A 15,925-nucleotide genomic window follows, 5' to 3' on the forward strand; every position below is an offset into this window, starting at 1 on the left:
ATACAGTAGGGATGTGACGATGAGGATATTTTCCCACCGGTTAATCGAAGTGTGAGAACACCGGTATCACCGGCGGGGGCTTTTAAATCGCTCATTTGAAAGCGAAACTAAAGTGCGCAAGTTCGCACAGGCATTCACAATGGAGCAGAGCGAGCGTTTTTTCCATAGGAATGAACCGAAAACACTATTCACCGTGGACACGCACCGTTATGAATGGCTGTGCGCATTTTAGTTTCACTTTTAAATTAGCGCCAATTTGGGGGCGGATTGCTTGACTATTATTCTTAATGAAAAACACAACAAAACAGTAGTACAATTACAAATTCGCTTAAATACTCGTGTTGCTGATCTGTGCTGCGACTCGTTCGGCTCACGATCTACTAAGCAGAAACGTTTAGTTTTTAATTGGTGTCTGTTCTCTAACTGAACTAAATAATTATATTACAAGAAAAAAGAAAATTGAATCGGTGGTGCCGCGTGGGCAAGTGATGTAACCGGTGTTGCTTCTGAACACTGGTAAGTCAACACCGATCGTAGCAAGCCTAATACACAGCAAGCTTTCCTCAACTGTACATGATTATTGATTAGCGCAAGGCTTACTTGACAGGTTCTGGCGCTGGTCTGAAGTTCAACCGGGAATCAAAGCGCACAGGAGCCACCACTGCGGTCGGGCCGTGATCCGAGGAGCCCGGGGCATCACGGGTCTCTTTAGGGCACATCTGATGAACAAACAGCAAACATGACACACAGAAACCAAAACACATCCAGAATCTAGGCGGAAATTATTTGTGCATTACGGTCGATGACGGATACGCTGGCCAAATACATAACATATCAGTGTGCTTAACACTAGAGATACTGCGCCAAACTAAATCTTACTGAAAGCTCTTCTTTTTTTACACAACTTTAGATTTATGGCTTTGATTTTCTCAGTTTTAGAGTAAAACATGTGTTTGAAAATATAAATATGCATTTTATATAAAAAAAATTAAATCGTATTTTTGCAAATTTTTCATAATAAACATCCATTTCTGTAACTTTTTTTTTTAAAGTTCACTTCAGCAATAATCTGCCATGTGTCGTCTTTGAAAAGAGATCAAACTTTAGTCTGTCACTCTAAAGCATTCAAGATTTACCACAGTTCAAGCTGGAAATTAAATTTTAAGGGCTATGCTCAAAAAGTTAATCAATGGGTTATAAATGCAGCGTAACCATAAAATCACCTAAAAATACAAATTATTCAATAAATTAAAACATTATCGAACTAAAATATATTACATTTCATTGAAATAAAAAAACAATTCCAGTAATTTTTAACCGACACGTGGAGAGCACTAATGGGCCGATAGCCAAAATCACAGCTTTAATCGGCCGATACATCGGTGCATCTCTACTTAATACTGTATACTGGGGAAGGGCATCTGCAGGGTTTTTAAAATCAAACAATGCTTTTAAGGAACTGCTCATATAACATCAACTGATATTAAAGGTGCAGTGTGTAATATTTAGGAGGATCTGTTGACAGAAATGCAATATCATATACATATCTAAGTTTTCAGTGGTGTATAAAGACCTTGAACCGTTATGTTTTTATTAGCTTAGAATGAGGCGTTTCTGTCTACACACACCGCGGGTCCCCTAACATCGACATATTTCTACGGTGGCCCTGAGTGGACAAACGCGTTTCGTCACTGTGTTGTTCTTCATGATAAGAAGCGAGGTAAAGTCAGCCAATAAAACACTGACACAATGATCAACAAGTAACAATAATATTCACGATAACATCGTTTTCTTGAATAGTTAAGTAAAAAATTTCTTAAACTTTGTAAAGAAACCTTGTTTAACTGGCTACTCTCTGCAGTCTCAGACGACAACATCACTTCCTGTTGGCCACCGTAACTTCTGTTGGGTGCGATTCACAACCTCACCACTAGATGCGGCTAAAACTTACACACTGCACCTTTACAGCGTTAGAATGGCTCTCTATAATGATGAGGTGTGTAGACTCACGAAGGCAGGCAGCATGTCGTGGTATGTGGTGGTGGTGTGGTGCTGGTACTGGGCTGACGGGGTGGGTCTGCGGGGCTGAGCGGGTCTCAGCGACGGCTCCTTCACATCAGGAGACGGGGCAGCAGCAGTGGAGGAGGAGGGTGATGGAGGAGGAAGGGGAGGAAGAGGGAGAGGAGGAAGCGGAGTGATGGCCTCAGATGAGCCGATGCTCCTGGTGTCCGGGTCGCAGGCAGGAGAAGCAGAACACAGAGCTGGAGGCTGAAGGTTCCTCCCACCACCCTCCCTCCAGCTCGACACGTCTGACGAACACACAACACCGGCACGTTAGACAGGCATTATCAAACGATTGAGTGCAACAAAAAAAAAAACATAGTAACACAGATTGACTAGTGATGCAATGGCACACACACGAAACCAAAACTGCAATATTCCATAAAAAAATTGAAATGGTCAGTGTTTATTCTAAATGTTTTACAGGTGCACATCATTATTGTCTCCCACACCCTCCAGCTCGACACGTCTGAAACATCAGCACTTTATACTAATATAATACTAATATAATAAGACATTATCAAACGATTGAGAGAAAAAAAAAAAAAAAAAAAAACCTAGTAACGCACATATGAAACCAAAACGGCAATATTCCAATAAAATGTTTACATTTGTCAGTGTTTATTCTAAATGATTTACAGGTGCACATCATCATTGTTTTATAATTGTCTCCCACCAGCTCGACACATCTGACAAACACACGAAAGATCAGCACTTTATACTGAGGCATTATCAAACGATTGAGTGCAATAAAAAAAAAACTTCTGTACCAAGTCGATACTGAAATTGTAAAAATGTGAGGCTTTGAGCGCTGTTGAGTGGAATCATAAACGCCTCTGATTGGCCGTAGGGCTGGGCGATATGACCAAAATCTCATATCACGATATAAGTCATCTCATATCCCGATAACGATATATATCACGATATAGTACCTTTTCTGTAAATTCAATCAATTAATAATTTATATAATTACTACATGGAAAATACTTTTAGCATATATCAAATAAAAGAAAAGTTGATATAGCCTATATATTGAGTATATATTAAGTATATCCTCAAAAATGTTTTTTATATATATATTATATATTATATTCTAAAAAAAAAAGGGCAAATGTTTGATTAAGAATGTAGAAATATAAAATATGAACGAAATATAAAACACTTTTCAAAAACAAATGATTACAGGCCCAACATAAAATATTGCTATATAAAATAGGCTACCAAATGTAAAAATTCAATGGAAGATGTTTAATGTAGCAGAAATCAGGGCTCCGAACCTGTTCAATGAACGAAAACAAACAAACGAAATTTTGACAGGAGCATAACCAGAAACGGAAACCAAATCAAATTGAATCGTTCTGAACAGACACGCTTATTTGAAATGGGCATTAACCGGTTAACAACGTTATTTTATCGTTCTGTTAACTATTTTAATTTGCCAGTCAACCAATCATGAATTAAAATAGTACAGACTGAGCAAATGTGATATTGACGCGCATAGCCTATCTAACGTGAGTGAAATGCTCAGCTGTCAGTCATTATTGATAAGTCGCAATGGGAATGCGCTGGCGTTAGTTTTCCATACTGTATGTCACCAACTGTCAAAAAATTAGGCCTACATTTCAGTGAAAATGAATAGCAGGTAATATGCAACTTTTTGTTTTTTGAAACCAGCGAAAATTGCAGGATAGTGTAGATTAGAACATGGATCCACACAACGTCACATCACGCACTTAAAGCGCTTCTGTGAACGGAGAAAAAAGAATAAAGCTAAATATATAAAACTAATATATAGGCCTATATGCGAAATATAGGCTATTTGCCTTAAATAATTACAGATTAACAAAACGAAAGGAAGCATTTTGCTGAGCTTCGGATCATGCGACAGGGTCCAAAGTTCACAAAAAGGAAACCGAGATGTTAGAAAAGGGAATCGAGCTTGTTTTCTGTATTTTACGGCTTTACAGTTTTTAATCATTTCTTGCTTCTATCCGTATCACCATAAATTACGGAGTAACGGATTCCTGTTCCTGTGATCGCGCCGACGCTTCACGGCACGCGCATACGTTCTTGCATTGCTTGACATAGCAGCATGTTCATTATCAAAATATAATAGTCAACCAAACATATAGAAATTTAACCAAATCATGTTCATGCTACAGAGGTAGCCCCTCATTTAGGAACGATCGAGCTCCTCGGTTTGTCCTGGCTGGTCCTGCTCGGAAACACCCGGTTCTAGTTCTATCACCCTTCACTCGCCATGTTATTCACGTTTCTGCCTGCATTCTCATGGCGGCGTGTAAGATTGCAGTCCTCCAAATGATGAAAAAGTTTTGCCGTAAACAATGTTTTTTACGACACCACGATATGAACGATAGAGCATAATATGAATCGATAGACTTTTTATATCGTCCATCCGATATATATCGTCATATCGCACAGCCCTAATTGGCCGTTGTGTTCACGAGCTCATCGGATAGGTCTGTGATTGGCTACAATGATCAATGTTCTAGTGAGTATGTAACGGTGTGACTGTAGAGGACTCACTCTGTGGGCGGAGGCTTGGTCCGGGCCCATACGACGGATCGAAGACGCTTCTTTCCTTGCCAACCTTGTCCTGTTCTCCTGCCGCTTTCAGCGTCGGAAATTCCTCGTGAGAGAAGGGCTGCAGTCGGCTTGAGACCTTTAAACCTGAACACACACAGACCAATGTGAACACCGCAACGAGCCGCATCTGATCACTCAAAACAAAAAATAGAGATGGGAATAAACAGATTTTTACCATCTTGATCTACTGCCTTTCCATTGACCTGTGCCCATTGCTTTGGTCCACCTGTACTTGTGCTCTAGAGGAACAACCACAACAACACACACACGTCATCACGAGTGACACGAATCTCTCAACGGCTACATGCAACCAAATAACCCGTCAGTAATCAATTATTCGATGTGTGTGTGTGTGTGTGTGTGTGTGTAAACTCCTTAAGAGATGCTGAGGGTGGTGTTTGTACCTCCTGGCTGGTGATTGGCGTGGGCTTCTGAAGATTGGAGACAGATTTCTGTAAAGCCAGCGGTGGCTGCGACTCCGGCAGCTGTGCTGAAGATGCAACGGAACTAGAGGAGGAAAACGAGACCAAACCGTCAGCCAATCAGACGTTCACATACAAAAATAGAACTGGATATTTTGAGAACCAAGTCATTTTAAAGGGGTGGTTGATTATGATTTAAGTTTTCTAACTGTAGTTAGTGTGTAATGTTGCTGTTTATAATAATATATATAAAAGTTTATTGCACAATATGCATATATTTAAGTATTATAAGAGATTGACTTGATTGTGTAATGGGCTTTATGCACAGCTGCACTACTTCCTAAACTTTAGCCGGCTCCTTTGTTTCCTGTCTGCCATTATTGGACAAACTGATTAATCCAGGTGTGTCTGACCAACAACAATAATCAAACACACCTGGATTAATCAGTTTATCCAATAATGGCAGACAGGAAACAAAGGAGCCGGCTAAAGTTTAGGAAGTAGTGCAGCTGTGCATAAAGTCCATTTGCTGTGATTCATGGCAGTGGGCGGAGCTAAAAAGTGTTTAGCTTGTTTCGACTCTCTGATTGGTGGAATTTTCTGTACAGCGTCATGGGTAATGTAGTTTTTCACCAGGAATTCCACTTAATTATTTTAAAACGGAGTTGAAAATGCGTGCTGATGGCTTCAAAAGAAGCAAATGCTATTGATTAACCTCGTCGCTCACAATTATTGATTATTAATAATAATTGTTTATTATCTCATCCGTCCTTCGAGGTCCTGACTCTCTGTGGTCATTACAAATCCCAGGATGTCCTTCGAATAAGAGTAGGGGTGTAACTCCGGCATCCTGGCCACATTTGGCCCTCGGCCTCTGTCCATCATGGCCTCCTTATCATCCCCATACACTGATTGGCTTCATCACGGTCTTTTTGTGATTTCATGATCGCACTGAGACATATCACGTTCCAAGAACAAGGTTTAGTCAAAACTCACGAGTAACACCATCGCCTTTTATCCGCATCCCTGGCCCACATGCGAGCTCGTGCAGCGCTGACACAAGCAATCCGTACATGAAATAAATGTATTATGCGATTTCATCATACAGTAACCAGAACCCCACCCTCAACCAGTTTATTTATGGATTTACACAACTCACATGGGTCATACTTTTAGAAAAAACACTTCCCTGAAAAACAGAAGACTGACACTGTAATGAGCATCTCCCTTTGTGGTGTAAATCCAGCTTTTCCTGTAGTTTATGTGTGTATGTGGAGTTATTAATCTGCTTTAACACACACATGTGTAAGTTCATAAGTGGACAGCATTGCTGAGTATTTTCTGCTTAAAACTGCAGTGAACCAAAGACAGTCTCAAACACACGGTTTGAAATCGCTGGTGTTTCTGACGTCACAAACTACCTTGACCAATCAGATCAACGTGTGATCGTCCACCAGTGGATCTCTGAGTGAGTGAGTGGAGGCGGGACTCATTTGCATATTCATAGAACCGCGCATACTAAATGAGGCATGTGTCGAGTTACATTCAAGATATTTTGAGGCATTTTTAAGGAAAAACCTTTAAATATGTAATTTAGGTGATCAGAGATGAGTTTTAAGCAGAGGTGGGTAGAGTATCCAAAAACTGTACTCAAGTAAAAGTACAAGTACTTCTAGAAATATTTACTCAAAGTAAAAGTAAAAGTAACAATCTTAATAGTTACTTGAGTAAGAGTAAAAAAGTATCCAATGAGAAAACTACTCAAGTAGTTAGTTACTAGTTACTTCGGATCATAGGCCGATATATATCATATATATATAAAACATGATATTATTTAGATATTTTTTTATTTAAATGACTATTATTATCATAATTAGTATCCAATGAGAAAAGTATCCAATGAGAAAACTACTCAAGTAGCTATAGTTAGTTACTTCGGATCATAGGCCTATATATACTATGATATATATATAAAACATGATATTATTTAGATATTTTTTATTTAAATGACTATTATTATCATAATTAGATAGGCTATCTTTGCCACAAAAACAGAAGAGACAAGCATTATTTCTGCCATCTGTAGCCCGAAAATCATTGCCTGTCCTTTGGTTTGTATAATAGTAACTTATACAACTACAGTTGGATTATTAGACAATGTCGAAATATAGTGTATCTGCAGAGTTTTGCATTTAAAGGCATGTAAAGGGAAACATCGACACAGAGAAGAAAGAGTTAAAACTCTTCACATGTGCTCGCGCTGACCGCTACTGAACATCTGAACACAAACGACGATCAAACGCACATCGACGGATCTTCTTCTGTCTGTTCTCCAAAATGTAATCAAATGTATATTTCTGCAAGCATGTTTAAACTGGTCAACAGTGTCTAAGGCAGGCAAAGGCATTCGTTTTCAAGTTGAGTTCGCACGCGACTGCGCAATACACACACATTACCGCGGGATGGCGGGTGTTCATTTCATATGTGGACAATGGTAGCTTATTTATTGTATAAAGTAATGTATATGTCCAAAAAAAACGGGTAATGTCATACTTTGAAGTAGTGCTATCATATCGTAATAATCTGTTTGGTTGTAAAATGTATTACCTGAATGAAATTAAATCGAATATCGTCCTGTGGAACGATATTCGTTCCACAGGATATATCGTCCTCAGCATACGAAGATAATAGAGATCTTCATCGCTGGCAAAAATTATGCATTTGCAGATTTGCGTTCACTTGACTGTACTGAAGGTCCACAGCCACTTCATCCAACGCTCTTGATGTTCTTAAATCTTCCTGTTACGACTCCGAGTCGAGTGTGAATTGAAAGCGCTTCAGACGATTCAGTGCGTGCAGGGAACTGAACAGATCATACAAACTGATTCGCGAACCGATTTAGACAGATCTGCCCACATGTTTGATGAAGTCTTTGAACAGAATCGACTCAAAAGAGTGATTCATTTGTGAATTGAGCATCGCTCATGCCCAGAAAAAAGATACAGCGCGCTTGGAATAAACTACGCATTTAACAACACGTATTGCATTAAAATAAAGTAACGAGAGGAACATCGCTCAACGTAACGAAGTAAAAGTACCGTTTTTTTATTAGAAATGTACTCGAGTAAAAGTAAAAAGTACCCACATTTAAATCTACTCTTAAAAGTACAATTTTTCCCAAAAAATACTCAAGTAAATGTAACGAAGTAAATGTACTTCGTTACTACCCACCTCTGGTTTTAAGGGATACAAGTATCGACTACAGAGGGACTTTGCTCACACCGGCTGTAAAACGACACAAAACACTCTACCGCTCATCATCTGTAGAAATGTTTTACTGCGCATTCGGGCCTGACCTCTTTGGATCGGGTTGATCCTGCTTGTTTGCCCATCCTGTACCGTCTTTGGGCACGATAAACACGTTGGGGTCGTTTCCTTTACTCTCAGACTTCAGGCTCGGCAGGTGAGCGGGAGGAGGCATGCGCCGGGCAGCGGCCACTTTGCCAAGACTCTGTAAGCCATGTCGTGCAACAACTGCGGGAGACCGGAGAGAGGCGGTCAGCACAAACATACAGCGGAAAACATCATATACACTCAGACCAACATTTATTCAGACACTTCAATACTTCTCACATCATCACAGTTTATTCACTATAGTTTAGAAAACGGTGATAAAATATGAGCAGAACTCAGTTGAATACAAACTTAAAAACTTGCCCAGAGCTAAATTTGAAATGTATAATGAAAAAAAAAAAAATTTATATTAATTTAAAATTATCTGGAGACAAACATTAACCTGATGTTACAGAGCCATGGGAAAGCATCGAGCTCTCAATGTCCGCATCAGCAGGCCTGTTATTTTACTGTATTTACAATTGTTTACAAAAAAAGCTTAACAAAATCTGAGAAATGACCAATACTGGCCCACGTCTGCTAAATAGTCTTCACAAAAACTACCTACAAAAACACTAGTCTAGCTACAGGAGGACAAACATTTTCACGCTGCGATGTTTGCTGTGTTTACGAGCTCGCAGGCGATCTTCGGGAGAAATCGATGATGCTCGCATGGTCGCGGCTCGCAGTGTGTGAGAGGAATTACGAGCACCTCCCGATAATTTTTACTATGCGTTCACACCGGACGCGAATAGCGTGTCAAATTCGCGCCTGCCGCATCTAGTTTGATGCTTGAACATTTTGAATGCATTCGCGCGCCCAAAGCTAAATGGACGGGCGTAAAAAGCAACCGTTTGGAGCGAAATTGACGCGCGTCTGAGGCGAAATCCGCTTCTTCTGGGAGAAGCAAGTGCTAGACGGTGAAATTTTAAAATACTACTGTTATTGTGTCACGAAATGTAGTTTTAAGAGTTGTTCAGTCGAGAATGTAGTTGTTTAAAGCTCAAATCTGTGGTTTGTTTATAAAGATAGCGCCTATTTAAAACATTTGATCTGACGTTTCGGCATTGTGAGATCCAGACGATCAGCGGCGCTCATGTGACCCGCCTGGAGCCGCCGCACCTCGGCTAGTCCTCCTGACGTCTGCCGCTGGTAAACGAGACATGTTTAAATTCACAATCTATAGCTTCGGCTCTATTATATGAAAAATATAAGTTAAAATACATTAGTGACTCGTTATAACGTCGGTCAAACGACTTCTTTAATTATGTGAGTTTTTCTTCATCTCACTCAGAAATGTAGCCGACGACTGCAAGTGTTCAGTGTCACATTCATAGTTCACATCTGAACAGTGTCATTCCTTCTTTCACGCGGGCATTTAGTCATTACAGAATAATTTATTGAGGCCAAACATTTAAAATGACATTATAATCTGAAAAGTGGGCCTTCCCCCGTTTATCACGTCACTTCACCACGTGACAGCAGCAAGCCGGCTCCTGATTGGTTAACCCGGCGCGAATTGACGCAGAAATTCAGATTTTTCAACTCGGGCGGTAGACAAGAAACTAACGCGTGAATGCACAAAAAGCACTACATAAAATCATGCGGTCTACCGCGCCGCACTCTACGCCTCAGGATTTTTTTACGCGCGTAACGGGTTTTTAGTATTGACTTGATCACTCGAAAAAAAAATTCGGGGAGTCGGCCTGATTTTCACCAGCGTATAGGCTGTCCCCTATTGCCAGATCATACACAACCACGTCACAGGCTACAGCAAACACTGTCTCTCTCACACACACACTCTCTCTCGTTTTTATGTTGAAAGGAATGGCTACTGTTCTCTGCATATCAACAAATCATTTGCACACACATATCTGTCATCTTTCTATCTGAAGCTACTGCAACATTGAAAGCTCCGGTGATTGCCGCCGGCCCGGGATAAAGCTCGAGCAGGACACTCGTGCCGTACACCGGCTGCTTTGACGCGATTAACTGACTCGTGCCGTACACCGGCTGCTTTGACGCGATTAACTGACTCGTGCCGTACACCGGCTGCTTTGACGCGATTATCAGTTTAACTGACTCATGACGTGTGCTATATCTCACGACCTCCCGAGTGTCCGAACATTTTATTACATTACTTTGATGAACATTCACCCGCCAGTGTGCCGGATAGCCTCTTTACTCGCCAAACGGAACATCTTCCCGCATGCGTGTTCATTTCGGACCCTAATAATATGTCAGTTTACTTTATTTTGCTCTCCTCACTTACAGAAGTGAACTATAGTGTCCTGCACACACTAGTGAAAACATAATTATATCTGGTGTCTGAATAATGTTTGGTTTGACTGTAGATTATGGGATATATAGGACAGACGGGATAAAAGTGAATATAAAGCGATCTTTCACACGAGATGCTTTGGTGCTGCTAAACATGGTGTGGATGAGATACATGTGAATATGAAGCAATATGACATTTAAGGAAGGGCTTTATGAAATCAGTGAACATTTTAATGAACGACAGCTTGAATGCATGACGTCCGCATGGAGACGACTCCAAGTCTGAGGAGCACGACGTCTGTTAGAAATAACAATGCAGAGTAAACCGTGATTAAGTGAATTAACGCGTGAATAAGATTACAGATACTGTACAATCAGAATCCAGGACTTACAAGGACTTGGTTTTTTGTCTTTCAATAATTCAAACGTATAATAAGAGCATCATAATCACTCCCAGACAGGATCTCATACGGATGTGATGTCTGCATGTCGAGTTCTGGAGACTCACCTGTGGTTTTCTGAGTTTCTATTGACTTCCCTTTGTACTTGTCAAATAGGCTGAGTGATGAATACTTGCTTTTCCCATCCTTGGACTTGGTTATTTGCCCCAAACGATCGGACATTGCGATGTAATGTCATCGATTATGGGAATTTTTCTTTGCACCTCTTCCTCAGTACCGGCTGTTTCTGTGGAGACACGACAGAAGAAGAGTCAATACCTCTACAGCCCTGAACCTACACCGGCTGCAGCGCCACAGAGGATCTGGGCCAGACACATTTCAAAGCTGGTCAACAGCACAACACAATCTGGACAGAATAATTACCCAGGTCAGGAAGAAACCTTGACAAAAGCTAGACCCAAACCGGGGTCATTTAGAGCGTCTTGGACTGGAGATGTCAAAGCAACATCATGTTCAAGTAAACAGAAGCGTTGCACAACAACACATGTAACAATGTCATGATTCAAGGCTATAAAAAGACACTATAAAAGTACACAAATGAAATATGGTAAGCAGAAGCTCAAAGAAACATGCATGACATGCCCTGCAAAAATGCTTTTCTTACTCAGTGTTTGTGTCTTGTTTTCAGTTCAAATATATAAACATTCTTAAATCAAGATGCATTTACTAGATGAGGAAAATGCCATACGACATTATGTCTTGGTTTCTGGGGAAATTAATAAAAATTAAGTGATTTCTTGCTTTAAAAAAAGCAAAATGATCTGCCAATGGGGTCAGAAAAATAATGTTGTTTCTGTTTGAATTAAGATGATTTTTCTTACCCCATCAGCAGATAATGTTGCTAGTTTTAAGGAAAAACTCACTTAATTTTTATTTATTTTCCCAAAAAACAAGACATAATATCTTATGGCATTTTACTACTTTAGTAAATGCATCTTGATTTAAGATATTTGGACTGGAAACAAGAAAAAAATACTGAGTAAGAACAGCATTTTCTGCAGTTAGTTTGCTATAGGCTAGTTGATGCGTGTGAGCAGATCGAAGTTTTTATGCGAGACTAAAGATTTACATTAAATCTGTTCATCATATTAAGTAGTCATTTGACTTTGAGATCTTATGATGAGTTTGGAGCGACATGAAGATATCAGAACGATAATTTTCGGATGAACTAACGCTTTAAAGAAATAATTCCCACACATCTAAAACTGTCATTAATGATGTTTCTCTGGTAAACAACACACACACACACACACACCGTCTGCTTTAACTGAGGACAGAGCAGTGTGTGAATGCGAAACATCTGCGCTTGTGTCCCATACACCTTCAAAATCCAGCAAATAATGTTCAGCTTTAACTTCAAGAGCAAACCTTCAATTTACACATGTTTATTAGAGAAAGAATATTTACAGGCCGTTAAAGTAAAGGCCGTTTTTCAATTATTTTGGACAGTGAAGCTATGAAGACAGAAAAGATAAATAAATAAAAACCCTAATGTAACAGTGTATTGGTCCCACCTTATAATAAGCATCTTTTGACATTTAAATAAATAATTTGATACAATGCACTTATTGTTTGTTTATATATACACATGTCCCTAACATTACTCATATCCCACATCAACACAAGTGTGTCACAACAACATCAACACAGTAAATATAATGTACATAATTATGTTTTTGATGCTAGTACACACTAGCACATTGCTAGTTAAAGACGCCTAATGTAAAGTGGGACCATTTTACTTCAGTGTTTGTTACGCAGGTAATAACAGTCAATTATACACACAGTAACTAAACCTAACTATACAGTAAACAATGTTATTCATTAATATTACTCATTAATATTACTCAGTATTTGGACAAAGACACCTTAAAATAAAGTGTAACCTTTAAAAAAAGCAAGTGCGTGAACACTAACACACACAGCGTTATATATCCACTGATACATGGCCTTCATCATCATCATCATCACCAGAGCCAGAACTAAAGACTTAAATGAGAAATACACAAATATATCACGAGAAAACAAGCACACATTAAACAAGACGACGATTGTGGAATCACAGTGATTTATTATTAGCGAAATATGAAATTGGTGCCATGCTAAGTAAAAGCAACACATCCGTCAAATCCACTCTGTAAACCACGATCTGCTGTTAGTGGACCGAGCGAGTCGTTATATTCACTCACACCGAATCTCCGGGTTAAAACACGAACTCGTCCGCGAACCGAGTCGGTTAGCATGAGATGTAAACAGAAGCTCTCCAGCCTGATTACTGGACACACTGCTCATTTCACACACATCTGATCAACACGATCACACACTGCAGTCTGTACATATACGTGTGAGCGCTGGTTAATAACGATATTTTACATAAACTGCGAAATTTTGGCAAATTCTCTGAGAGCTTTAGCAATGCTAACGGAGATTAGCCGCGAGCCGCTTCTGATGTATAAACTTCAGCAGAACCGACAAACGAGCTTCAAACGTGGACAGAATCGCCAGTATCGCGGGTGTTTAATTAAAATAGACCTGCATGTAGACTAATCAATGCGTTAATGAGGGTTTTGAGTGGACTTGTTGATGTGTGAGGCGATTAAAAATGGCTGCTCCTCAGAACAAAGCGACACAAACACTCAGACATCCTGCGACAAACCGGCCCGAAACACACGAATAACCGCACGGAGCGCGCGCATAACTCACCGATTAAACGTATGACTGTTACTTCTGATCACATATATCGATATATTTCCACCGGAGACAGAAACTCGGCAGGATGGATGGAGATTTCTCAGTGTTTTTCTCTGTTCGCTTGTTATCGGGTTTTCCCGGCCTGAGAGTGAAGCTGCTGCTGCTGCCGCCCTGAGCGGATATGACGTCACCACCGAGCCGCAGCGACACCTTCAGGAACAAATACAATTTCTTGTTTTTTTTAAATGGAATATTGCAGGGTTTACTCTAAATGATTTATCGGTACACATAATTATTATTAAAAATAATCTTGAAGCAGATCTTGCAGAATCTCTTCTCTGATGACGAAGGCGGGGCATCCTGTCAATCACATGAGATCCACCAATAGCAAACCAGAACCATCCAATCAATCCCCCACGGACACAATCAAGCCCCGCCCACATTTGTTCTTGTTCCAGAAAGCGGTTCACGCAACTTTTGTTTCATGCCGACTTTACGAATTTTCCTTAAACTCAAATTTAACCAATTGTTTGTATTTAAAATCGTTCCCATCTCGCAATGCTGCGTTGAGGAATCATATGCACAACTTTAATGTGTCGATTAATTCATAGCTAAATATACTAATGGCCTTAAATGATCATATACTTAGCGATACAAGGTATTCCTCTTGTTTTTGGAACACTTGACCGACCCATCCCCCTTTAGTTACTGTCCGACAATGTCCGACAAGCTACGCCGCTCTCACACACACCATGTTCTCACGCAGTGAAAAACACATCGCGGAGCGGAGAGGACACTGACAACACACTGACAGACACACACCAGGTTACTTTTGATATTAAACATATTAAGCAAAGTCTCACCTTTCAAATTTGGTCATTTTTAAAAATGAATTTAAACAATAAATACCGTTTTGTGGTATATAGCCATATGTCTGTGTGTGTTTCAGGATTATATAGCCACAGGTCTGTGTGTGTTTCAGGATTATATAGCCACAGGTCTGTAAGTGTTTTAGGATTATATAGCAACAGGTCTGTGAGTGTTTCAGAATTATATAGCAACAGGTCTGTGAGTGTTGCAGGATTATATAGCCACAGGTCTGTGAGTGTTTTAGGATTATATAGCAACAGGTCTGTGAGTGTTGCAGGATTATATAGCCACAGGTCTGTGAGTGTTGCAGGATTATATAGCCACAGGTCTGTGAGTGTTTCAGAATTATATAGCAACAGGTCTGTGAGTGTTTCAGGATTATATAGCCACAGGTCTGTGAGTGTTTCAGAATTATATAGCAACAGGTCTGTGAGTGTTTCAGGATTATATAGCAACAGGTCTGTGAGTGTTGCAGGATTATATAGCCACAGGTCTGTGAGTGTTTTAGGATTATATAGCAACAGGTCTGTGAGTGTTTCAGAATTATATAGCAAGAGGTCTGTAAGTGTTTCAGAATTATATAGCCACAGGTCTGTGAGTGTTTTAGGATTATATAGCCACAGGTCTGTGAGTGTTTCAGAATTATATAGCAACAGGTCTGTGAGTGTTTCAGGATTATATAGCAACAGGTCTGTGAGTGTTTCAGAATTATATAGCCACAGGTCTGTGAGTGTTTCAGAATTATATAGCCACAGGTCTGTGAGTGTTTTAGGATTATATAGCAACAGGTCTGTGAGTGTTTCAGAATTATATAGCCACAGGTCTGTGAGTGTTTTAGGATTATATAGCAACAGGTCTGTGAGTGTTGCAGGATTATATAGCCACAGGTCTGTGAGTGTTTTAGGATTATATAGCAACAGGTCTGTGAGTGTTTCAGAATTATATAGCAACAGGTCTGTGAGTGTTTCAGAATTATATAGCCACAGGTCTGTGAGTGTTTTAGGATTATATAGCAACAGGTCTGTGAGTGTTGCAGGATTATATAGCCACAGGTCTGTGAGTGTTGCAGGATTATATAGCCACAGGTCTGTGAGTGTTTCAGAATTATATAGCAACAGGTCTGTGAGTGTTTCAGAATTA

General features: G+C 39.9%; 1 protein-coding gene across 5 annotated transcripts in view; it reads right to left on the minus strand.

The window, feature by feature from the left end:
- prrc2b (proline-rich coiled-coil 2B) overlaps nt 1–14,084 on the minus strand; it is a 44,115-nt gene extending 30,031 nt beyond the window's left edge. For all 5 annotated transcript variants that reach the window (XM_079606529.1, XM_079606526.1, XM_079606528.1 and 2 more), the window contains exons 1-8: nt 13,928–14,084; nt 11,272–11,450; nt 8,447–8,624; nt 5,073–5,175; nt 4,844–4,907; nt 4,609–4,752; nt 2,011–2,309; nt 601–719 (exon numbers count right to left, since the gene is read on the minus strand). In XM_079606529.1, the coding sequence (XP_079462655.1) occupies nt 601–719; nt 2,011–2,309; nt 4,609–4,752; nt 4,844–4,907; nt 5,073–5,175; nt 8,447–8,624; nt 11,272–11,386 (1,022 nt within the window). In that variant the 5' untranslated portion in view covers nt 11,387–11,450; nt 13,928–14,084. The remainder of the gene's footprint in view (nt 1–600; nt 720–2,010; nt 2,310–4,608; nt 4,753–4,843; nt 4,908–5,072; nt 5,176–8,446; nt 8,625–11,271; nt 11,451–13,927) is intronic.
- Nucleotides 14,085–15,925: the final 1,841 nt, after the last annotated feature.

The sequence above is a fragment of the Phoxinus phoxinus genome, assembly GCF_949152265.1.
Source record: "Phoxinus phoxinus genome assembly, chromosome: 3".
Taxonomy (NCBI): domain Eukaryota; kingdom Metazoa; phylum Chordata; class Actinopteri; order Cypriniformes; family Leuciscidae; genus Phoxinus; species Phoxinus phoxinus.